The sequence below is a fragment of the Rousettus aegyptiacus genome, unplaced genomic scaffold, assembly GCF_014176215.1.
Source record: "Rousettus aegyptiacus isolate mRouAeg1 unplaced genomic scaffold, mRouAeg1.p scaffold_m13_p_3, whole genome shotgun sequence".
In the NCBI taxonomy this organism is placed as follows: Eukaryota; Metazoa; Chordata; class Mammalia; order Chiroptera; family Pteropodidae; genus Rousettus; species Rousettus aegyptiacus.
In genome coordinates, this window is record NW_023416306.1 from 147,926,406 (window position 1) to 147,951,563 (window position 25,158).

The following is a 25,158-nucleotide window of genomic DNA, read 5'->3' on the forward strand; positions in this document are numbered from 1 at the left end:
GCTTTTTGTAGAAGAACTCAGTTATTGGCCACATGGACCTCTTGAGTGTCTTCATGACATGGCAGCTGACCTTCCCTAGAGTAAGGGAACTGAGAGAACAAAGTAGAAATGGCAGTGTTTTTTGTGACCTATCCTTGAGGGTTGAATACCATCACTTCTGCTGGATCCTGTGATTCACACAGACATACCTGATACTGTGCAGAAGGGGGCTCCAGCAGGGCATAAATACCATCAAAGTGAAGATCTTTTTAGAGGCTGGCTATCACTATATAAATGTGTGTGTTTATTGTGTATGTATGTGTGTTTGTGTGTGCATGTGTAATTTATTACCTCTACATTCCCAGAGACTCTATGATAGATAGAATTTCTAAAATATCCTCCCAAAGATGTTCTGTTGTAATCCCTGGATTCTCTGAATATGATGGGCCATCACTTCCATGGTTATGGTATGTTATATGGCACCATTGACTTTAAAATAGGGAAGTTATCCCAATCTAATTCCATGAGTCCTTTAAAACAGTGGGCTTTCTCTGGCTAAAGAAGAAGGGGGAACCACAAAGATTCAAAACATGAGGATTCAAAACATGAAGATGTAAAGGACCATGTGAGAAGGAATGTAAGTGGCCTCTAGGAGCAGTGAGAAGCCCTCAGATGACAGCCGAAAAAGAAACAGCTCAGACCCATAACTGCAGAGAAGTGGATTTTGCCAACAACCTGAATGAGGTGGGAAGTTGAAACTCCTCTCAGCCTCCAGATAGGAGCCTAGCTCAGCTGACACTTTGATGTTAGCCCTGTGAGACTGAACCGAGAATCCAGTCAAGCCCATCAGGACTGCTGACCTACAGAACTATGAGATAATAAACAGGTTTTGTTTTAAGCTGTGAAATTTGTGGTAATTTGTTACCTAGCAGTAGAGAGCTAATACAGGTAGCAGTGGAGGTTACTAAATGATTGAATTGCATGAACTTCGTTTCTGGTTAATAGGTCAAATCTAGAGTCCCGGATATCAGGTTAGATCTGGTAGAGGTGAAGGGTAAGGCCACTGGTTGAATAAACTTAGACTAGGCCCAGAGATGACTAGGGCAGTGAGAATAAATCTGGAAACATTCTACCGTCATTTTTATAGCTACTCTTTTCTGACTCTAGCTTCAGAATCCTCTAATTTATTTATCATCAGTTTTGATTTATGTGAACTTCACTGAATTTGCGTGTATTCAGTCACAGCACCCAGATTAAAAGTGGAACCAGAGAAGTGCTACTCATGCCAAAAGCAGAAGCAGCAGAGGAGAAATCAAAGAGAAACCAACTCTGCTGAATCAGTAATGGAAGTGAGCTACAGGGCTTCTTCCCATTCCCCGAGAACATCAGATTCCTTACTTGCGGAATATAAGCAGATAATTCTGCATCTGCTATAACTGAATATTGGTACCAAAGATATGTTTGAAGTTTAAACTTTAGAAGTTTACATTATGTGGAGTTCAAACCATGTAATGGTAGCCTTTCCCTGTGAGATAATAAAGATCAGATCAGTGTTTCTCAATCCTTTTTTCATTATTGCTGACTAAGGAGCTTTTCAAACATTTTTTTTTTCCTTAATCACCCCCGTACCTCGGCTTGAGATTTTAATACCACAGATATTCTGTAACTCAGTTTAAGTGCTGTATGTGTCTCTGTGCTTTATATATAAAAAGAGTAAAATTACTCCCCCTCCCTAATCAAAACCAAGTTTCACCCTTATGATTATTAGTATTACCCTGCTGAAAGCGCATGATTAAGATGCTAATGTGATTAGGTAAAATTAAGATTGTATTTGAAGGGTTCATCAAAAGGGGCATTTTTTTTGAAACCTGGAGATTATAGGACTAGCGAACTGCCCCCAACTCAAGTCAACAAAAAGAGATGGAACATCTGCATGTCTTAGTTCAAAAGTACCTCTGGAAGAGTCAGCTTGGAAGCACTGCCAGATCTTTACATTTAAGAGTGATGATTATACCTAGATCTTTGCTCTAAATAATAAGAAACAATGTAGCACATTCGTACAGTATTTGTACTGAGAATTATTTCCATGCTTTGTTCAGGAATGAGGTGGTTTTGCTTTGAAAGTAACTATCCTACTATCCCAAAAAAAGAGGCAGGGTGACAATAGTCCTATTTTTGCATCCTGAATTTTTCCTCAGAATAGTTGAATATTACAGTTTTTTTTTTTTTTTCTCATTGCCAGAGTTAGCTGTGGACTACAAAATCATAGAAGATAATAAGGCAGGGGTTATAAACTTAGTCTACAATGGGCAGGCATGTAATAGAAATGCAGAAACAGTGTGGTGTAAGACACAAATACATGCTTTATTAGTCAGTTTTGGTTGCTTACACTGCTTATGACAGGAACCGATATATTTTTTTCTTGCTCATAGGTCTACAGGTTGGTCAAGGTAGGTCTATCATCTTCAAGTTGCTTTCAGGTTCAGGTCAGCTCCATGTACAACAGCAACAGGGAGAGATTTCTAATTGGCGTTCCTTGAATATAATCCACTGACATGATTTGTTTATCCTACTTCATGTTTTGAAAGGCAAGATAATCAGACTTCTGTCCTGATACAAGAATTTAGTATATGTGATTGATTGGAACATTGCTTCCAATTCATCACTCACTTCTTGATTTAGAAATAAACATCTTTCTCCATAAAGGTTTTGGAAGGGTCCTTCATATGTTATATGATTATTAAATGAATGACTATGTTTCTTGATACCGTTCGATATTTATTTTAAACTCTGAAACTTGGGGCACTTGTCAGTTCCATGTCCTCCTGCTGTTTTCTGCGCTGTTCTTTTCCCTTCTCTCTTCCCATCCCTTCCCATTTACTTCGAAACCAGCAGTTGTCAGTAGGAAATAAGGGACTGGTGGAGAGAATCCAAGATATAAAAATCCTACATGTTGATGTAAAATAATTTAAGATCAAGGTTTCTTTCACAAAGCAAAGTGCTACCTGCTCTGAGATGATTTGCTTTTTGTTTGTTTTAGGATTTAGAGAGTTAGTTATTTTTAAAATGAATTCTGTATGTCTAAAGACCTAATCATGATTCTACATAATTGTAGAGCAAATGGAGACAAGTAGTTAGACGCTGAAGTTTCCACATGCTCTTTTCTCAGATCAGAACCAGGCAGTCCTAAAATTGTCTTCTGCAAAGTACTGGTTTGGCTGGTTGCCCCATCCTGTTGGCTCCCACCTTGAATGTGGAGAGAATTAACTTGGTAAGATTTTAGGTCCTAATCAGTCTGGGTTTCACATTCATCTCAGTTATTTAATCTCATTTAAGATTAAAATGACTAGGCTTCGTTTTTACATTTGTACAATTAGACTTTTTAAACTTGAGAATAATTCTCTTTCCTCTTAACCAATTGCTAATATTTACTTCCTTGTTGATATTCAGGTGATCTTCATTACTGGTTATTTTCTTTCAGTTCTTTTACTTTTCCCAGGCAAGTTGAAACTCAGGCTCTAACTAGATGAAGCTAATTGTATTTTACTGGTGTCTTCTGTGTGTAAATGTTGTATTCACTTTGCGTTTCCAAGAAGCAAATAACTTAGACTCTTCTGGTTTGGCATGTTCACTCTTTCTAACCACCACTGGAGCTGCAGCTGGGAACTGAACACAACTTGAAATTTTGTGGTTTGGCGGCTAGAATTCAGAGCTGAACTATCTGAAGCTAAAAACTGTTAATGTTGAAATGTTTTAACCCACTAAGTAAACCTGACAAAATGAAATTTAATTTTTATGTAGATGTCAGATATGTGAAAACTGCTTAAGGATGGTACCAATGTTGTCAATTTTTATAAAAATCTGACTGATAAAGCGTAGAATTTCTATAGTACTCTGTAGTGAGATGGGGAGTGACTGTGAAATTAATCTGAATCACAATGGCTTCTTTGGTTATCTCACTGCAGATTGTAAAAGTTGTTGAATTTAAAGATGGGTGAAGCATTTTTTAAATGAAAAGACAAGATACATCTAATTTGCTGACCTTTTTTATATGACAAGTGGCTATGGTATATGCTTCATATCAGATTAAAAATCAGCCAACCAACCAATGGAACACTCTTAATCCATCCTGTCAAAGTAAAGGCAATATTTTAATAAGGAGTGAGAAAGCAAATGCCTTTTTAAAGACAGAGATTAAAACATAGAGAGTGTTTTTTTAAGTCACTGTTTGGAAATTTTTCTGTTATATGATTTTTGTTGTCAGAAATATGTGTGTCCAATGAAAACTTTGCTATCTGCACACTTTAAAACTTGTTACAATATTTTTTATACTGTTAAAAACCTTCCAAATAAAGAGGTTTGATTGATTTTTAAATCAATTGTTAAAAAATGTAAAAATATATCTTTTGATTAGTTTGTAAGAGTAATTGATCAACATGATGGCAGATAGAAATTTATTAGCAAAATTCAACAAAAACTTTTGCTAACTGATAGACATTATTGAAAAATGAAAATAGTGATTTAGTAAGTACAATAAATAATATATTTCTTAAATTTAATTTCAGTCCTTGCATTTTTGCAATTATCTCTTCCTCAACTATACAACCATTACAGTTAAGTACTGAAATAAGTAGAGCATAGGACCTGACATTTCAGTCATTGAACTGCAAAATATTTAAATCAATATTTAAAAGTAATATAATTTCACTTATTTTCATTATTATCATTATTTCACTAAAAGTATTAATGAGTTTTTATGAGAGTGAAAAGGTCTATACATCTAAGATATGAAACTCTTAAAATACTTATCATTTATTCTTTTTTATCCTTTTTTATATGTTTATATTGTATAGGATGTATTAGTAAAATAGTATGTATATAATAAATATGCATAATTGGAAGACCATACTAAATTTTTTTGTTTATTTGTTTCGACTTGTCAGAGTATGTAATCAAAGAAGTTTGCAGACTCCTTTTCACTGACCACTCATGATCTGGCAATCTTATTTGTAGTAACAATTATTCACCCTTAAAGTTTAAATCACTGTTTTAGAGATTATAAATTAGCACATAGTTTCTAACTTGTGAACTTTTGTTTTTAAATGTCGAGCCTTGATAAATGATGCTTAGGTTTAGTATAAGTTCCAAAACAGTGGTTCTTGGAAGTGTAGAACAGCATTGGCATCACCTGGGCACTTTTCAGAAATGTGAATTCTCAGGCCACATCTCAGACCTACTGAACCAGAGATGCTGGTTAACAAGCTGGCCACGTAATCCTGATACTCAGTTTTGAGGACTGCTAGCGTAAAAGATTTAGACTCATGAGTTGTCCTCTTCCTTCTACTTCATGATGTATCTGAGATAGTTTCTTCATGCCTGTAGTATATCTCAGTCTTAGCTCAGACTTTTTTCATCTCTACCAGAGATTTTCTTCTCTCCTCTTTCTCTCTTCTATTCTCCCTTCCTATTGTGAAAATTATTCATTAGTGTTATTTACACGAAAGGGATAGTGTTTTCGTTCTTAAAATTTGGATGCCACAGCCAATGTGACAATTAGCATATGTTTAAAGGGGATATTTTTAACATTTTCATATTAATATTTGTTAAGTAATTCCAGTTGGACTTGAATATGCATGTGATTAACTTCCTATTCTTTTCCATCTATACCCTCTTGATTCCAAATTTTATAATCTTGAAATATCTGTCTACCAACTAAAATTTCAAAACATATACTTCAAATTAGTAATCACTTATATTCAACAATTGTTGACTTTTGTTACATTTGCTTTATTATCACTTTTTTTACACACACACACATTAGCGCGCACATACACAGTTTTTTTGCAGAACCATTTGGTAGCAAACTATTCAGCAATACCCTTTACCTTTAAATACTTTACTCTTAAGAGTAAAGGTCAAAGTAGCTCTTAAGAGGACTAGTACAAAATTGTTCTGAAAGGCCAATTCATAGCAAATGCTAAACCGATTATTAAAGCCTCTTAAATATTTTCAAGATCCCTCTATAAATGTCTTAATGAGGAAAAGGTATAGAACTCCAAGTTGTGAATGTATAAAGTAAATCCTCCAGCCTTTCTCAACCAAAGTTTTCATCTGAACTACAGAACACAGAGGATGATTTGAATGACTGTTTTCTTATTTTTCCCAAGGATAGTACGTAACTAGTACCAATCCAGATGCATGAGGGCGAAGTTAATTCATTATAGACAATAAATGTATTAGAATGTTCTCCCTGGGAACCCAGGAGCCTAGGTTAGTTGCACTGTGTCTATGGTAATTTCCTCAAGGATTTTGCTTTGACTAGTTTGTGATGTTTACACAAGTAACTTATTTATTTATTTGTTTATGTATTTATTTATTTATTTAAGATTACAGGTCCACCAGGTTGTGGAAAAACTCAGTTTTGTATAATGATGAGTGTTTTGGCCACATTACCCACCAACATGGGAGGATTAGAAGGAGCTGTTGTGTACATTGACACCGAATCAGCTTTTAGTGCTGAAAGGTAGGAGATTTTTTTATTTTCCATTTTAATACTTTAGTTTTGTAACTGATATACAGCATGTAACATTTTTAAATAGGTTAACATTTACTTTTTTTTTTTCCCTAAGAACACAGAATGCTGGATACTGTATTAAGGAACTTTCCTTTTCAAATTGACATAGGAAACAGTTTCTTTGTGTTTTCTATCCTTTTCTTATTGGTTAAAGTGGGGTTCTTGGATAAGCTGTGTTTTGCAGAAAGTCAGGAAGAAAGAAGTTCAAGAAAGAGAGGGAGGAATATAAGTGAAAAGTGGGGAAAATTAATAAAGACAGAAGGTAAGCTGCTTTGTAATTAATTTCTAGTTGGAAGAAAAATATTAGTGAATGGAAAAATTGCAGATTTCAAACTTTTTTGATTGAGAAGTATTTCATTCTGATCTTTGAAGTAGTATGGTATTAAATGTAAGAAGCACACTGATAGTAAGAATATATATGTTTGAAAAGAAAAGATTTCCTTAGTTTGCCAAGGACCTTTAATATTCTACAGAGAGGCATTTAGTCATTTGTGTAATTCTGTATACCTGAAGATAAATCTGGCCTCTCTCCTTCCCTGCTTTGTTTGATGTTTATAAACAGGAGCGCTTGTACAGCTGAAGACTGACACTATTTTGTTCTCTTAGTCAAGGTATGGTATAAATCAAGTCCTTAGCGTTTTTCTCTCACTATGTCATCATAAATCAGATCTCTCCCTTATTTCTAAGAATGCTGTTGAAATTGAATCATACTCCTTGACCAGATAAATTTCATATGGATTATTTTGCCTAGAGCTTATTTGCTTTGTTCTGCATCTCTTAGTTATCTATTCTTTCTAAGTATGCCACTGGCTTGTCAGTAATTTGAGTCTGTGTTCTATCTTTGTGTCTTCAAAGCCAAGTCCAGTTACAGCATATAAAATTGCTAAGAAAATGTTTGATAAATGAATGAATTGATAGGTGTTACTCTCAGATCATGAAATCCAAGTACCATTTTCTATTAAAAGGAATGAGGCTTCTTTGGGGGAAATAGCTGATTCTAGCTCTGCAGAAAGAAATTTTAAATTGAGTGTGAGACATCATATTAGATAGCAGGGAAGTTATCAAAGACTGCTTATGAAGTGTCGGAAGGACTCAGGAGTCAACCACTGGAGGCTGCCACTGGCCAAAGATGAAACCAATAGGAATACTAATACAATAGGAATGCTAATTAAAACACATGAAATATGTTTAAAATCTATGAGTCTACGATATTAAGAAATGAAAAGAAACTAATTGATCACTCTTGGAGGATTCTGGAGAAGCAACTCATTATTTTGAAATGAGTTTCATTATTTTGAATGAAAAAAGGAAATCCAATCTCTTTTTCTTTTTCTGTATGAACTGTATTCCTGAGTAACATATAGGTCTTTTAATAGAAGCATTCCAGTATAAATGTAGAAGGAATGCTAGAATGTCACCAAATTACAAACTCTAACAATCTAATGGACCTAGGCATTGAATATTGTGATATAATAAGAAATATATATTTTGTCTTCATCCTGGTTCTTGGCAAAATAACTTGCAAAACCTTTGGACTTTCCTGAGCGATAGAAGTGAGAAGAACAGCATTTGTTATTCATAATTTGCAAGTTTATGCTAGTGAGGTGACTCTTGGTGGCCCTAGATAGCTTTAGATGGGGGTTAGTTGCTAGAGGAATCAATGATGTGATTATAGGTTGGAACTTCTGAGGAGGGGAGAGGGACAGGAAACTGGTTAATCACCAATGGCCAATGGTTTAATCGGTCATGCCTATGTAATGGGGTCTCTATAAAAATCTCTAAATGATGAGGTTTAGAGAGCTTCTGTGTTGGTGAACACATTGAGGTACTGGTGGTGTGCCCGGAAAGGGCACGGGGGCTCTTATCCCCCCACTCTCCAATGCTCGACCCTATGCATGTCTTCCATTTGATTGATCCTGAGTTGTATCCTTTATAATAAACTGGTAATAGTAAGTAAAGTGGCTTCCTGAGTTCTGTCTAACCAATTATTGAACCTGAGTAGAGCGACAAGAGAACCTCTGATTTATACCCTGTCAAAAGTACCAGAGGCCCAGGTCTTGGGATTGGCGTCTGAAGTGGGAGCAACCTTGTGGGACTGAGTCCTTAATTTACGGGGTCTGAGCTAACTGCTGGTAGTTAGTGTTAGAATTGAATCGACTTGGAGTACACCCAGTTGGTGTTCACAGGGAACTGGAGAATTGCTTGGTGTGGAAAACCCACACATTCGATATCAGAGGTGTTGTGAGTAAAAACAGTTCATAAATGTAAAAATCTGCTAGCATCATAAAAAGATATCCAATCATTGTGGTACCTCCTGATGGAAGAACAATCAAACGAGATGTGATCAAGCTTTCAGATTCAACAGTCTACAGTATATACAGAGAAGAGAGGATCATGTTAAGCTATACCAGAGGGAGGGATTCAGTCAGCAAAATCTGACCTCTGGGAACTGACAGAACAAACAACCTGCTTTCTTTAACAAATAAATCGTTAAGATTAAAAAAAGACTCAGAGGAGGAACCTTTGGATTAAAAGAGACTTAAAGGATGTGTTGCTCTCATCACATTGTACACCTCAAACTTACACAATGTTATACATCAATTATATCTCAATCGAGTTGGGGGAAAAAGATGTATTGATCACTTGCAATATGATAAACTTATTTGGATCTTAAACAAATTAATGGTTATAAAAAAGAACAGAAGTATAAACATGAGATCACTGGAATATATTTACTACAGCCGGTAATGACATTGGCTCGCTCAGATTGTCCAAGTGAAAGATACTCTTTAAAATGCTGGTGACTAGCCTTCAACTAACAAGCCTATAGGTATTCAAAAGCCAATTAAGTAATAAATAGCTAATGTATAAATAGCCCTTACAAAAGTTCAATAGAACTGGCTTAAAGAATTGAAGGACTAAAGTTATTCTAATAACAGAAATTCAGTTAATGTAATTGGATTCCTGCTTTCTTTGTACACACATAAAACTGAGTTTGGGATGTTTTCTTAGGGAATAAACTATTGCCTGATTCCATTGTTATCAGTATCACAGTTCAGAGTAGGTTTAAAATCATGAATTGGGTGAAATCCAGCATAAATTCAGTAGTAGGTGACCAGTTTACATTTTCCAAGTTAATTTGTGGAGGTTTTGGTTTGTTTCTCTTTGTCTTTTGCACATAGCCTTAATTATCTCCTTTTTGCATCCTCTGTATTTACTTATTTCCTTCATTATCTCTTCCTGCCTCTGTGCATATTAATATTTGCATCAGAGGCAGTTTGGAAAATGAAGAGGTAAATTTTAGTCCCTTCCTTTCAATTATGTTGCATAATTCTAATGAGCTCTTATGAAGGTCATTTGAGGATAAGGGTTGATATTTATGTTGTTTTTACTTTTCTAGCCTGTTCTCCACAAGGCTTGAAAAGTGTGGTCATTGGGCTGCCATATGGAATGCATTTTGAAGTCTGGTGATAGGGTCAGGTGGGATCAAAGTACCAGCATTCTTTTGTATGGATGCCAGGCTCGGCATTCTTACACTGACTTCTGGAGTTTGTCATGGTGAGTCAGAGATTGGAGCTGGCTCAGTACTGTCTTGTCACATTTCATTTGTGCTATTACAAGACTGCTTGACCCCTATTTGGATTTACTGGGGAAAGTTGGTTGATCAGTTGGGAAAGCTTTTTGCTGTAAGTAACTGAATACTCACAGAATAGTGGCTTCAACATTTTTTTTTCACATAACAAGAAGACTTGAGTAGATGGTTGCTGACACTGGTCCTGCTACCAGTGATAAAGGAGAGATTGGTACATTTTTAGGTATCATATCTATTCTGTGCTCAACTCAGTGAGAAGAGAAAGGGCCAGTTGTATCTTTTAGCAGGAAAGTATACTTCTTTTTTTAGGGTAGCTGCCTCCTCCCTTTGGCTGATTTCCTTTCTATCCGGTTGAATTCTGCAGATTTCTCACTTGGCCACTACTATATGCAAGGGAGGATGGGAAAGTGAGGGATCGATTGTTATAACAAGTATGATGGGTGTTCTGGGGCCAGTTAGTATTACTGCCTGAATAAAATTAGGGTTTTCATAGCAAGGAAGATGTGGAATGGATATCGGTAAGTAATAGTGTCTGTCACAACTGGGTTGATTTCTGGACTTAGAGAAGATATAAAACATGAAAATATGAGACTACAAAGGAATATATTTTAGCTCTCTCTGTGTCTCTGTATGTAGTGTTTTCTCCATTTTGTGCTTACAAGCAAGCTGTCTGGTCAGAAAGGAGAAAGTGAATTGAAGGATTAATATAAGGGAAATTTAATGGATTCGCATATAGAAAATTTAGGGTAAATGATAACAATGGAAATAATTTATTTCAATAAGTTGCTAGATATCTGTATCAAGGAGGAGGGAGAAAGCAGGGTGAGAGTAAATAAAAATATATTAGTTTAAAATGCACTTAAAAGAGAGAAAACCTTGCAGATATGTACTTAAAAGCACTTTGGAAAGGTTCTATTTTTTAAAGCAATACACTAAGTAGCTTATTTTTACATGTCTTGAAGAAAATAACATAAAATAGTATATTAATCATGCTTGTTCATCATAGACTACAGCTGTGTCTCCAGACTACTTAATAATCACATAATAGTATAGCCTGGTGCTAAACCCTCTGGGACTCAGGGACTGCCATGGGGAGAGGGGAACATTAAGCAGGCAGAATTCTGATTGATTCAGAAAAACGTCTGTGTTTATTTGTTTTACTTATTGGACTGGAGATTTGATACAGTCTCTCTGTGAAAATGCCATCTTCCTATTTGTTATTGTGTTTATTTGTTTAGCTCTTCTCCACTGAATGTTTACCCTCTGTATTTGTCGTTTGGATAATGCTTATTGTTGTGGCCTATAAATGCTTTCCAATAAAAACACACATATTAAAACGAGACAACTCTTTAAGATAGGAGACCTCAGTTAGTTTGAGTGGGAGTAATGAGTTGAAAAGGGCTCATGGTAAGAAATCCTGAAATTCTATTTTCTCAACATTTCTTTGGTATAGGAATGCAAATTCAATGAATATTACTTAAAACAATAAATTTCCCATAACCCTTATGAGGCAGCTGTAAAAAATATCATTAATATGAATAAATGTTTCTTATTCATTTAATCTTGATTAAAAAGAAAATATCGGTTAGTGGGCAAGAGTATTTGCTTTATAATTAATTGATCTGGGTTCCTGCTGTGTTGGTGCCATTTATGAACTATAAGGACTTGAATGAAATATTTAACCTAACTAATGTGTATAATCTATAAAATAAAGAGAATAATTTACAAAAAAAGATCTGATATAGTCTTAACATGCTATGCACTTATATATACCTTGAGAATATGGATAAATAGGTTAATCTAGTGATCTCTCTGTGAAATTTTGGCAGCCATGAAAATTTCAGGATTCATGAATTAAATGATACTATATTATTCCTATTGTAGATAATTAGAAAAAGATGGAACTGGAAGTTAACAAAAAAGAAAATATAGATGGTAAATAGTAATAGACGTTTTTGAAATAAAACTTTGGGAGAAATAAGATGGATAGAAGAAAGTAAAGCAGAGTGTTAGAACTGCAAGCAGATTATGTGTGAGGAAAACCAAGGGGTCTGGGGAGGAGAGCTGAGACCCAGGACCTAGGAAGGTGAGGGCCCGGGGCCGGGGTAGGACATAGAATCAGAGTTTTAGGGAGTAGAAGTGGACATTCTTGAGTCGTCATGAAATCAGAAAAGATTGGAAAACTAGGAAGAAGATGGAGTCCAGCGGGGGAAGAAGACATTACTCAAATCATCACAAAAACATAAAATTATAACTATTGTGACTCAGTATGCAAGGAGAGGCGAGTGGTTTTGGTACTGTGTGGAAGCAGCGGCCAACCTTGGACCTGGAGAAGCTGCTGTGCCCACAGCCAGTGTGCTTTACTTCTACCAAACTATTTAGAGTGTCACTGATTCTGAATCCGTGTATCAAGAGGGAGGCCTTCTTTGACTTTGGCTGATTCTTAAGGCAATATCAATGTGGTCCTACCTATTTTCTATTTGCTACAAATCAGGGGACAAAAATGGAGGAGATCAATTCCCTCTAGCAATTTTTTGAGATGGTTCATGAGTCTGGGTGGATTTTCTATAGTCCAGTTCCAGATGTCTTATCATTTGTGAATCTAGGTGAATTAATAGGGAAGGAGATCCCGAAGAGTTTCTAGGATAGAAAATAGAAATTAGTTATAAGTACTTATTATTTCTAAGATGGAATTTTAGAATTTTATGGAATCTGTAAGGAACTAATAGATTCATATTATTATGTTTAGTAATGCCACAATGCTGAGGAAGTACATATTGAATTAATGAACAGGAAAATATTACATACAAGAAGCTTTGGAAAACCATAAACTTTCATTTCAGCACATTTATGATGCGATATTTCAACTACAATTTTGGAAGACCTTTTTTTTCTACATTAAGCACATGTTTTGTTTCAAGTTGGCATGTGGTCACTAATGTAAACCTTTTAACTTTCCTTTTATACAAGAGCTGTGAAGTAACAGGGGGAACTAATAACAAAAACCTTGATCTGAATCCAGTCTTCCCCACTTCAATGAACTGGTAATTCCATTCTTCCAGACGCTGATTCAATTAGTCAAGAAATCTCAGCTCCGCTGATTCAATTAGTCAAGAAATCTCAGCTCCTTTTTTTTTTTCTTCTTTATACTTCACCCTGAGTTCAGTGACTTCTAATCACCTGAGCTATTTCCTAGGTCAAGTCACCATTGCTCCTTATCGGGACTACTGCACTTGCTGATCTTGTGTTCACCCCCGCCCCATCCCTAGCCTCTTCTCCATTCTGTAGCTAGAGTGATGATTCTTTAAAAAGGAGCAGGTCATGTCAGTCCTGCTCCCAGGCTTCCAATTTTTCTAAATACAGTCTAAATAAAGTACCTAAGGATTTTGCAGGATTTGGGGCCCTGGGTAGCCTTTCGACGCTATTTCTTTTTATTCTCCCTTTTGCTTCTTGTGTTTCAGCTATGTTAGCCTCTTTGTTATTCCTCAGACACTCCAGGTCCCTGGGCTTTCGCACTTGCCATAATTCTCTTGTCCTATGTGCTGTTCCACTGGCTATCCCCAGGGTTCATTTTTGTATCTCCTTTGAACCTTTGCTCAAATGTCACCTTATTAAAGAGGTTTTCCCAGACCACCTGACATAGAGTAGCACTTGCTTCCATCTGTCACAGTCTGTCCCCTCATCTTGGTTCACTTTTCTTTAGAGCACTTATTACCTGATGTGTAATATACTACATTTCTCTGTCTCTCTCAGTATAATGTAATTTCCATTAGGGAAGCGATTTTCATTTGTTTGTTTTTTGTTTTGTTGTTGTTCATTGCCATATCCTTAGCACTTAGAACAGTGCCTGGCATATGGTAGGTTCTCGAAATATTTTTCAAATGAATAAATCTTAAGTGCTTTGAAAAGAATAATTTTTATTAAAAAGATGTCCACTAGATGGCATTGCTTTCAAATTTTATGTAATTAATGTCTGGGAGCACAAGATAGGTTCTTTTCTGTTGCTCTAACCTAAAAAGATCTTTGTGATGAAGATTATCATAAGAAATTGCTATGAGTAATGTGAGACATGTAGAATACTACATTTATATTTGGTTTTCATTTTATAGATTTTTAGCTGTCTTTTCCAAAATAACATTTGGAGAAACGTATGGAATTTTACGGCCTATTGGTATGTGAATAACCATCTGGTATAGTTATTTAGCATGGTAACTGTGGTTATTGTTTTTATCTTTGTGCACAGTTTTTCAGTTTATAAGGATGGATCCTAAGTTAGTCCAACTCATTGAGCTTGACCTCAAAGGACCACCATCCCACTTAAACCTTTTGTCAAAAACCCTGTGAAAGTTTATTTTCCCACTGCCATCTCTGATGGTTCCTTAAAGTCAGTAAGTCTCTTCTAGTTTACTTCCTACTAAACCAGATAAATTAAACATTTTTAGGATGTTAAGAAAGAAAATACTCCCATTGCCTAGTAATGGAATATCTGATATCTTTAATATCTAGAAGTAAATTTTGTCATCAGTAAGAGTTGTGGCCTCTGCATTTCATGGTGTTAGAGATATTGCCACTAATCCCGCTCTCCACCAAAGCATTAGGGAAAGAAGAGAGCATGGTAACAAGAAATAGTTCATGTCCATGCAGTGGTCACTTTCCTTGTGAGGGATGTTAATGGACTGAGAGAACAGTAATAAGTTCCAGCGCATTTCACCACCTAAGCCACTAGTTGAAATCCAGTCTAGTGTTGGAGGCAGAAGATGTCCAGTTTGTTGCCAGTGAGTTGGGTATTCTTGGTCTGGTTCCTAATCAGTAGGGCATCCATTTGTGAAAAACTTCCTTGTTTCTCGTAGATGTTGTTACTTATCCTATTAAAAAGCAGCGGGTTCCAAGTGCCAGGGCTTTTTAGCTAATTTCACTGACTAGCACTAAACTCAGCAAATAGTTGCCCTAATCCAAAAATTTACACATTTTCTCAAACCCTCAAAACATTCCTGTTCTGCCTTTGCACATGCCATCTCATTTCTTCTCGCTTTCATCATTTAGCTCATTTCCTTCTTTATTAAAATCCCTGTGCCTTTCTCAAGCACTTGTCTTAATGGTCATTTGATACATTTTGTTCTCACTCGTTACACATCTTTTAGTACTATTCTTTATTTCTAAAATAATTTTTCCTTTTCCTGTTCAACCTAATAATGCTTTTTATTTCAAAATTTTCAAAATATTCTTAAAAATGTTATTGACTAGTTTTCTTTTATCTTCCTGTTTTAGATTTTTCTCTTTCACTTCTGATTATAGCATATGTGAGAAACTTACTTTGTTTATCTATTTAAAGTTCTCAGCCTCTTCTTGGAACTCATTAATTATCTGGAAATGAAAACATTGTTCTTTTGCACTTTTGTATCTTTAAATGGAACATAAAATGTAAGATGGTTTTGGTGTTTACAGTCTTTTCACCCAGTTGCCCTTGGATGTTTAAGTATGGGCCTGATAAAGTATCATTTTAAGTAGGAGACAGTTACATTCAAAGATTTACATTTTTATAGTTTTAACCAGAGATATTTGAAATTTCTGTTACTGGTCTCCATGTCTTGCACTATTAATGAAGGTAGTTGCATATGTTTCAACTTGTCATTCCCCTGTGCGTGGCCTACCCCATGCATTAGATCGAGCTTTGAGGTTGGAATTCAGTGTTTAGAAAATCATTTTTTGTTTACTAAGGAAATACTGGACAATATTTATTTGTTTAGAAAATAATTTCCTGTTTATCAAGGAACCATGGGATAGCATTTGTTTTGTACATATTTAGTTTTAATGGAGAAAAAATATTTTTCTGGTCTGAGACATGGAGACTTACTGGTATCTGATTATTAGAATGATAATCTATATTTGTTCAAATGTATTTCATTCATGAAAATGCAAGCATTTTTATTTACTAAATATATTTTATAGCTGCTGGTCAAAATATCATTTATAAAAAAACATACTTATTCCCACAAAGATAAATCTCAGAGACAGAGTTGCTTGCTTAACATTAGACGAGATCTAAAAGCCCTTGCTGGTCTCATGCTCTGTTTGCTAACCTCTCTTAGTGCTCATGAAGGAGGGCTTACGTTCCAAAATTGTGTATTGGACTATTTTGCTTCTACCTGCTCTATTGGTAAGGCTTTTGTTCCAGTGTTACTTGTGGCTTATGAGTTTCTTAAGTAGAATTCATTAGAGGTTCAGCAATGTGGCCTTAAATATCATTGCCTATTTTCACCTGTGCTATTTTCCCCCCTCCCCCACAGACTGGTTGAGATAGCAGAATCTCGTTTTCCCAGATATTTTAACAATGAAGAAAAATTACTTTTGACAAGCAGTAAAGTTCATCTTTATCGGGAACTCAGCTGTGATGAAGTTTTACAAAGGTACACTTTAAATTTTGTTACTTTAGTAGTACTTTGAAGACTTAGTTTTTGTTTTTCATGTTTTTGGCTTCTGAGTGATAAAAAAGTCCCTACCTATAGGATTATGGGACATTATTTCAGTGTTCTTTATTTACTGTAGCCTATTGGTTGCAGTATTTCTTTAAAAATAATTTTAAAGAAATTAAACAAATGTTTTAGATTAAATTAATTAAGTAGTATATTAATTATCTGTTGTTTCATTAATAAATTACCCAAGGCGTAGCAGCTTAAAATAGCAAACATATATTATCTCACATAGTTTTTAAGGGTTAGGTATCTGGATGTGGCCTAACTAGCTGTTTCTGGCTCACTTGGGGCTAGAATTCCAAGGTCACTCCTGTTGTTGCTGGAAGGTTTTCTTTCCTTCCTGGTTGTTAGCCAGAGGCCTCTGTCCTCACCACGTGGGCCTCTCCATAGGGCTGCTTATAACACAGTCACTTGCCCTCCCCCACCCCTTCCCCAGAGTGAGTGATCTAGGAGAGAGTGGGCAAGTGAGAGAGAGCCCGAAATGGAAGCTGTAGTTTTTTTATAACCTACTCTCAGACATGACAGAACATTTTTTTGTCATATGCTATCAGTCATACAGACCAACCCTAGTACAATGTGGGAGAGACTCCACTGGGTGTGAATACCAAGGGATGGGAGTAAATGGGGCCATTTTAGAGATTGGCTACCAGAGGTACTTTAAGCAATATCATAAGAGAGCCAAGAAATGAAACAAAATAAAAACATTTTGATTTATTTCCAAAAGAATGCACTATGTATAGAAAAGATAAGTGAAAATAAGTTATATATTTTGAATACTTGCAATCATTATCGTAAGTTAGGGAAGAACAATTTGTTATTTGTTGTTTTTCAGTTGGTTAACCTTTGCAATGTCCTATTTTTTATTACATTTAAATTTTTCTGCTATTTTACAAATTTCGTGTTTATAGGATTGAATCCCTAGAAGAAGAAATTATTTCAAAAGGAGTTAAACTTGTGATTATTGACTCTGTTGCTTCTGTGGTAAGAAAGGAGTTTGACACACAACTTGAGGGCAACATGAGAGAACGGAACAAGTTCTTGGCAAGAGAAGCGGCCTCCTTGAAATATTTGGCTGAGGAATTTTCAATCCCAGTAAGTTTTTTTTTTTCTTTCTTTTTTTTTTTTTTACTTCTTTTTTTTCCTTTATATTAAGTTCACCAACTGATAATATCAAGTAATATAATTAGAAGGTGATGGAAACAAATGACTTTCTAAAAGTAGCACAGTCTAATTGCTATAGTAGATGTCACCATCTTAAATTTGTTCATCTATTGAGATTATTTTATTCTTTTCACAATTTGAGCCTGGAGAAGATTTATTTATTTATTTAACTATGTCTAGTTAAAATTTTCTTTAATTTTTCAAGTATAGTTGACATCCAATATTATATTAGTTGCAGATGTACAACATAGTGATCAGACAGTTATATAACTTAGGAAGTGATTAGTTCGTTACTCTTGGCATAATTCTCAATAGTGGGAGTTGTGATCAGGAAATCTGAAAAGGAGGATATCATGAAAAGGGTTTGTGGTAGATAAAGTACAGGATACGGGTATGTACTAAAGTAATTCCCACTAGTGGTATCTGGGAGAGTTCTACTTGTTCTGCAGCCTCATCGACATTTAGTATTCTCAGGCTTTTTGATTTTAGCCATGCATCATCTTAACAGAAGAAAAGAAAATTCGTTAAACTGAGATAAAATTTAGTTATGATTTCATAATTTTTAGATTTGTGTTTAGAAAATTAAAATCTTGGATCTTTGTAACATAAAGAATATGTACCGATTGTGTAAACTACCACAAAGCCTTAGAGATTTATACAACCAAACAATAAGTCGAGGGAGAAAGGGGCTCTGCTTTTCTTTGTTTTTAATAGAGCCCTCTGGAAGAATAGTACTTAGTATTCCCTATCTCTCTGTCTTTGCTTTTGTTTTTGCTTTTCTGTTAAGTACAGAGTATATATACTTAAATAACAGTATGGTATTGTTTTTTGTGACAAGTATTGGTTTTAGAAGGTTTTTGAAAAATACTTTCTTTAGGAAATGTCACAAATTTCCTAACCTAGTTATCTTATTGAAGTGGAAAATAATGAACTTCTAAATGTTTATGCCATACTTTGAATAGATGGCTTCATATGGAACTAAGTGTCTGAAAAAGTATATTGTTGTCTGGTTCATTATGCCTTTGAGACTAGGAAACCTTATGCATCGTCCTTGTAGTTCTTCAAACATGCCAACGAACACTCTCACCTCAAGAAGTATTTGCTATTCCTCAGCCCAGAATAGTCTGACTCTAAGTATCCGTATAACTCATTCTCTCCTGTTACTTTATTAGTGAGGACTTCTCTGATTATAAGTATTAACTACATTTTCTACCTCCCCATGTCTTACTATGCTTTATGTTTCTCCATCATATATAAATGAAAATAAATGCTAGTTTTTACCCTGTAGCATTATATGTTTACATTTATTGTTTGTATTTTCCCCTCTACCTCATAGAGAGATTAAAGGGATTCTGTCTACTTTGTTCACCGCTTTATTCTTAGTACCCGAAATAGTGCCTAACATGTGGTAGACACTCAGTAAATATTTTTGAATATATGAATTGCACATACTGTTTTTCTCTGTGGACTTGAATTAATCTTATATACATGTATATTTGTATTGAACTTAATGGTTCTTTTACTTTAAATTTGCTTTTAACTCTATTTTGAGCCTATCTTTAATATTATTTATTTCTAATAGTAATAAAATATAATTTTAAGGTGGATATCACTGTAGAGCCTATAGACATTAAATGAACAATAAGGAAATATTATGAACAACATTATTCCAGTAAGTTTGATGAAAGTAGCCATAAGCAATTTGTAAACAAATGGGTATGGTTGTGGTTCAATAAAAGTTGGTATACAAAAATGGATGGAGGGCCATATTTGACCCATGGCCATAGTTTTCCAATCCTTGATCTGGACCCTTCTTTCGTCTCTTTAGACTCAGGACCCAGGGCTGGTTCTTTCAGTAGCTTAAGGAATTTGAAGGAAGGCTAAGAGCGTAGTCTGCTCATAAAGCAGTGTTTTTTCAAACTAGTTTAAGGCATTGACCCCTTTTATGTACAAGTAATATTCTTATGAACTCTCACTACTGACTTCAGTTTTATTTTAATATTACAGTAGTATAAAGAATTATAAAATTGGCTAACTATATTAAATCACACTATGAAATCATAAAGTGATTATATTTACAAAAAATACTCTGTTTAATTACTCTGTCATAGATGATAATTTGCTAAATTATTGCTTGCAATATGAGCATTAACTTATAGCACCGCTTCTTTTGAATTGTATATATGTGTGTGTGCGTGCGTGTGTATATTATCTGCCGTAGTTCATGTGATGACTAAATTTTCTTATCTCTTTTCTCTGTTTGAACAACAAAATCTTAGTCTGTTTTGAAATGGTGGCTTCACTTGACTCTCACCTGGGCATGAATGTATTTATGTTTGAATTCTGCCATTGTCCTTTTCTCATTCGTTCCTGACAATTAAAGTAGTACTTCTTGGCATCACTTGATTGAAAACAATCCTTAACATCTTGTGGCAGTTTTCTATTATAAAATGCTTTTACTAATATTTGAAGCCATCCTTGAAATGAAAACATAAAATTTAAAAATCATCAGAGAAAATTTACAAATCTTTGAATATGTTCACAGACTGCAGTTTGAGAAACACAGTTGTACAAGTTTTGTAGAATCTTTTTTCCTGAATTTCATGTGGCAGGTGTAAGGGACACTCTGCTACTGGGATGTACGATGCAGAAACTTTGTCTTTTTAAAGTGTGTCCCTGCCAGTATTGGAAAAAACAGTAGGCTCGGAAACTGTAGATACTTGATGAAAACAACATGAGAAGAATTTAAATATTGCCTGTATAAAATAAATTGTGGTTATGGATATTTATGTTTCCTATATATCATTGACTTCTAATTATCATACACAGAACAATTTTTACACATATTGTAAATTATATATCAGATTAAAATAATAGAATTTTCTTGTCCCCAAAGACCTTAAAGATCATTTAGATTAGTCCCTTCATTTTATAGATGATACCGAGGCTGAGAGGTGACCTGACTAATTTAAGGACAGATAGTGGTCAGAATGCGAGATTATTTGGATTCTTTTCTGAAATTTTTTTCTACAGTAAGATTGTCTTTTTTTTCTGAGACCTACAGAATAATAGTAGACTGTAAACTTCTTAAGGATAGGATTATGTCTTTTATTTCTCTGATTTTCAGAGCCTAGTACTGTGGATGAGTAATATTTAGGAAATGACAGCTAATATAATTACAGCTGTTGAATCATTATGTTGTACACTTGAAACTAACATAATGCTATATGTCGATTATCTCAATTTTTAAAAAAGCATATATGAAACACTGAAATAATAATCAACATCTGCAAAGAAGAGCTTAAATTAAAGCTTTCTTTCTTGAGCTGAATTAGGCAAGTAATTTGTCAAATGATGCTAAATAATAGGTATGGATTAGTGGAACATGTACCTAATGCCTAAATAAGAGGGACCTAATTTTAAGGGCATTGCGAAGGGAGCTTAAAGATAAGAAAAAACTTACAATTAAGGCTTATGAAAATATACTTACTGTATATATGGTATTGTTACATCTATTTAAATATTTATTTTTTAAAAGATAATTTGAATTTTTTATGCTCACTGCTGAAAATCTTGCCTTGTTTTTTATATTAACTTTTATAATATGCCATGTTGGCTGTGTTCTTTTGTTTTATTTCCCATCTTAGTTTTATAAGCTGTTTAAATAAAGGAAAATAAAAATACATTGCTTAGATAAAAGGACTTTAATGTTCAAAGATGCTTCTTTGAAAATGCTTCCAGTGAATTTCTGAATAGGCTAGTACAGATGCAAAACAATGCACAAATGTCAAGATGTAAATTTTTACTGTTTCAGAGAATTCAATAAGTTAATTTTAGTTATGGTATGTGAATAGCATTGAAGTCTCTTTCTCCTCTTTTTTCTACCTCCCTTTCTTAATAGCGTGCAAATGTTTTCTAGTTGACAATATTTAGAGATCTAGTACCAGTTAACAATATTTAGAAAAGTGGCATATCAAGAAAAAATTGAAATACTATTTAAATACTTTAAGAAGGAAAAGTCTTACTTTTATTGAAAGTTGCTGTTAAAATCTCAATTATTTTACTGAGATGTAATTATAATCAGTTTTTCTGTTCTTGTGATCTGTACTCTTGGTTATGTACCTTTTGAGAATATGCATTCCTATTTTTTTACATAACAAAGGTTTCTTCTGAAATATTAATTCTCATAAATGTTTAAAGCTGTTTAGAAACATGAATTAAAATATGTGTATTTTGTTTTATTATTTTAAAGACATAAGGGTTTAAAATCATTAACAAGTGGAAACTTTTTGTTTTGTTTTGTTTTAAGTAAGGCAAATATTATAAGTATGACCTTTTATTTTCTGACAAAAGCATAAAAATGTGTTCTGTTTTCTCAGCTTAATGGCAGACTTCGTATACCCAGGGTTTCTTTCCTCTTACTTTTAGCTGTCCCATCATGTAAAGTGGGTTTAAGCTGGTAGGATTATACCTTATTTTAGATACTAATAAATATTTAAAAAATTTTAAATATAGGAAACTAGGCCAGTAAATTTTAATAAAATACTTAAAGTTTTATTAATTACAAAATTGGAATATTGTGTTTTTGACTTGTGAGATAGAGTAAAAAGTATATGTACCAAATTTTGACATTTGTTCTTATCATATATATAAAGTGAAGCCTAAAGAAATTTCTCTTTGTAAAATAGGAATCTTAGAGTATAAACATATGTAAACAACCCCTCAAAAGTCTAGAATTAAATTTTGCTGTCATATGGTTGTGTGATTTTTCAGAAATCATGTAAGTTTTAATTTACTTTAATTACTTTCGTATTAATTATTGAAAGCAAACATTATAGAACTTCTTTTCCATAGTGCCTTTATTTGCTTACTCACATTTAAAATCAGATTATTGTTAAAGTTACCCTTTATTCATTCAGGTGGCTGGAATTCACACTCTAGCTTAAATCTTTATTTCTTCCTTTGATGATAGTAATTCTATAAAAAATATATCTTTATTTTATGTAGTTCTTTATAATTTATGAAACTTTGTTTTTATTATAGATCAAAAAGCTAGAAATAAAGGGTAATAAGTAGGTTATTGGCTAAATTAGTGATGGTATAGCCATACAATGGAATATTGTACCATTATTAAAATGAATACAATAGCCTAGAAATGAATTCACAGGTTGTATGAACTCACCTGGCGTGGGTTGCTGAAACCCAGCATATTCCGAAGAAAGGCCTGTCTTTTGGACTGGTTCTTGGCTGGCTCTTGGGAGATGAACTTTGAGTCTTTGGAATAGTCTCCCTGATCAGAATGTTTTTGTGTGCCTGAGGTCTTGGACATATAGTATCAGTTGGAACAGGTGAACACCTATTTTGCTCTGGGGACTGGAATATAAACAATTGAGGGCAGACACGCAGCCCCTGTGTGCCTTGTGACTGACCCCCAATAAAGACCATAGACATTAGAGCTTGGGTAAGCTTTCATGGTTGACATCACTTCACTTGTATTGCCACACATAATTTCTGGGAGAATTGAGTATGTCCATGCAACTCCACTGGGGGATGACATCTGGAAGCTTGTGCCTGGGTCCTCCTGGACTTTCTTTGCTTATGCTTTTTTGTCTTATTTTAATGTGTATCCTCCGCTGTAATAAGCCATAACAATCAGTATAACAGCTTTTCTGGATCCTGTGATTTCTTCCAGTGAATTATTGAGCCAGAGAGTGGTCTTGGGAACCCCTGGCACACAGAAGCATCAATAGATATATGCAAGAATGTTTATGGCAGCTCTATTTGTAATTTTCAAAACTGGCGATATTTAGTTAATTTATTGGTTTTGCTAATTGTTCTATGGTTATATAAGATGTTAACATTAGGAGAAGCTGGGTAAAGGGCATACAGGAATTCTCTGTACTCTTTTTGCAACTGTTTGGTGAGTCTAAAATTATTTCAGAATAAAAAGTTAAAAGAAGGAGAGTAGATTGGAGTGCTTTTATATATAAACTGGCTCTGGAAGCTCATTAAAAAACTCTTTTGGTTACATCTGGAAAAGGAAAGTAGGAGTCGGAAGGGGACTTACCTTTGATGGATTGAATCTCATCCATTTAGTCATCTGGTCCTATTACCTAATATCTTGTCAATCTAAACATTGCTTTTCATCTTTCAACAAATCTGGTTGGCTCCATTTTCAGTATACATTCAGTACTTGATTACTTTTCACTGCCTTCAGTGCTATCACCCTAGTACCTGGTGGTTAAGAGTACTGGCTTTAGAATTAGATATTGGTTTGAATTATAACCTCTCTATTTGCTAATTTTAAGAGCTTGAATAAGTTATCTATCCTACCTCCAACTCGTAGTTTCCCTTTAGAAAAATGGGGAAAATGTCTGACTCATGGAGGTATGAGGATTAAATGAGATAATGTCTGTAATGTTCTTTGCACAATGTTTGACACATTCAGTAAAAGGTAGACATTAATTTTTAATTTTAGTAGTTACCTCATTCCAGATGCTTGGTATACTTTATCTCTCTTTTCCTAATCTCCCCGATCTCCCCCCAAATAAGGCTTCAGCTCCTTAAAAGGAAAAGTCATGTCTCACTGTTGAATCCCCTCTTAGCAGTTTTGTTAATGGATATTGTCATTGCCTGGACCCTCCTAAATCTGGTTAACTCACTCATACTTTGGATCTGAGACTCTCTTTCCTTTTTCCTTTTTAATCACTCCCCCGCCCTCCGCCCTGCCCTCAGCAATTGTGTACAAAACTCTGACTAGGCACTGTGAGATCATAAAGATGAATAAAACATAGTCTTTGCCCTTAAGACTTCTATAAATAAGTCAATTGTAGGAGACAAATAGCTTTCTGTGGTAAAATGGAAAATAAAAATAAGTATCTTTTCTGTTTCTAGGAGATATGTAAGCAGGCTGGTACTCCTTTCTCTTTCCTTTTCTTGGAATTATAGATCTCACAGAGGGAAGTAAAGGAAAGAGGTAGCATAGATCTTCATAGACTCTTGTGAAACCCTTTATCATGTCTAACCTTGACATTTACTGTCCATTCTTGTTCAGAAAGAGAGTGCTCTTTTGGAGACAAATAGATAGCGGGTAAACTGCTGAAGCATAAGTATAATTCCAATGTTGTGTTGCTAAGAAAAAGTTAGAAATGAAAGCAGGTTGCAGCTCTTAGTCTTTAGTGTTACTTTACATATATTACACAGTGCCTAGATGTGTTTAGAATTTTCCAATTGAGTATCTTGAAATTGTGGCTGAGTGGCAAACTTCAATTTTCAAGTGAGAGCAGGGAAGCAGAGAAATGAAATGATTTATCTAAGACTGCTTAAGGAGCGTTTGCATAATTACAAAGAGCTGTGGTCATTGAGGCGGGAATTTAACA

The 25,158-nt window shown here is 34.5% G+C and overlaps 1 protein-coding gene across 7 annotated transcripts in view; it reads left to right on the forward strand.

Annotated features, from left to right (window-relative positions):
- The window catches only part of RAD51B (RAD51 paralog B), a 556,279-nt gene that overhangs the window by 14,511 nt on the left and 516,610 nt on the right, over positions 1–25,158 (forward strand). For all 7 annotated transcript variants that reach the window (XM_016131216.2, XM_036238433.1, XM_036238436.1 and 4 more), the window contains exons 5-7: positions 6,366–6,502; positions 16,433–16,552; positions 17,527–17,710. In XM_016131216.2, coding sequence (XP_015986702.2) covers positions 6,366–6,502; positions 16,433–16,552; positions 17,527–17,710 — 441 coding nt within the window. The remainder of the gene's footprint in view (positions 1–6,365; positions 6,503–16,432; positions 16,553–17,526; positions 17,711–25,158) is intronic.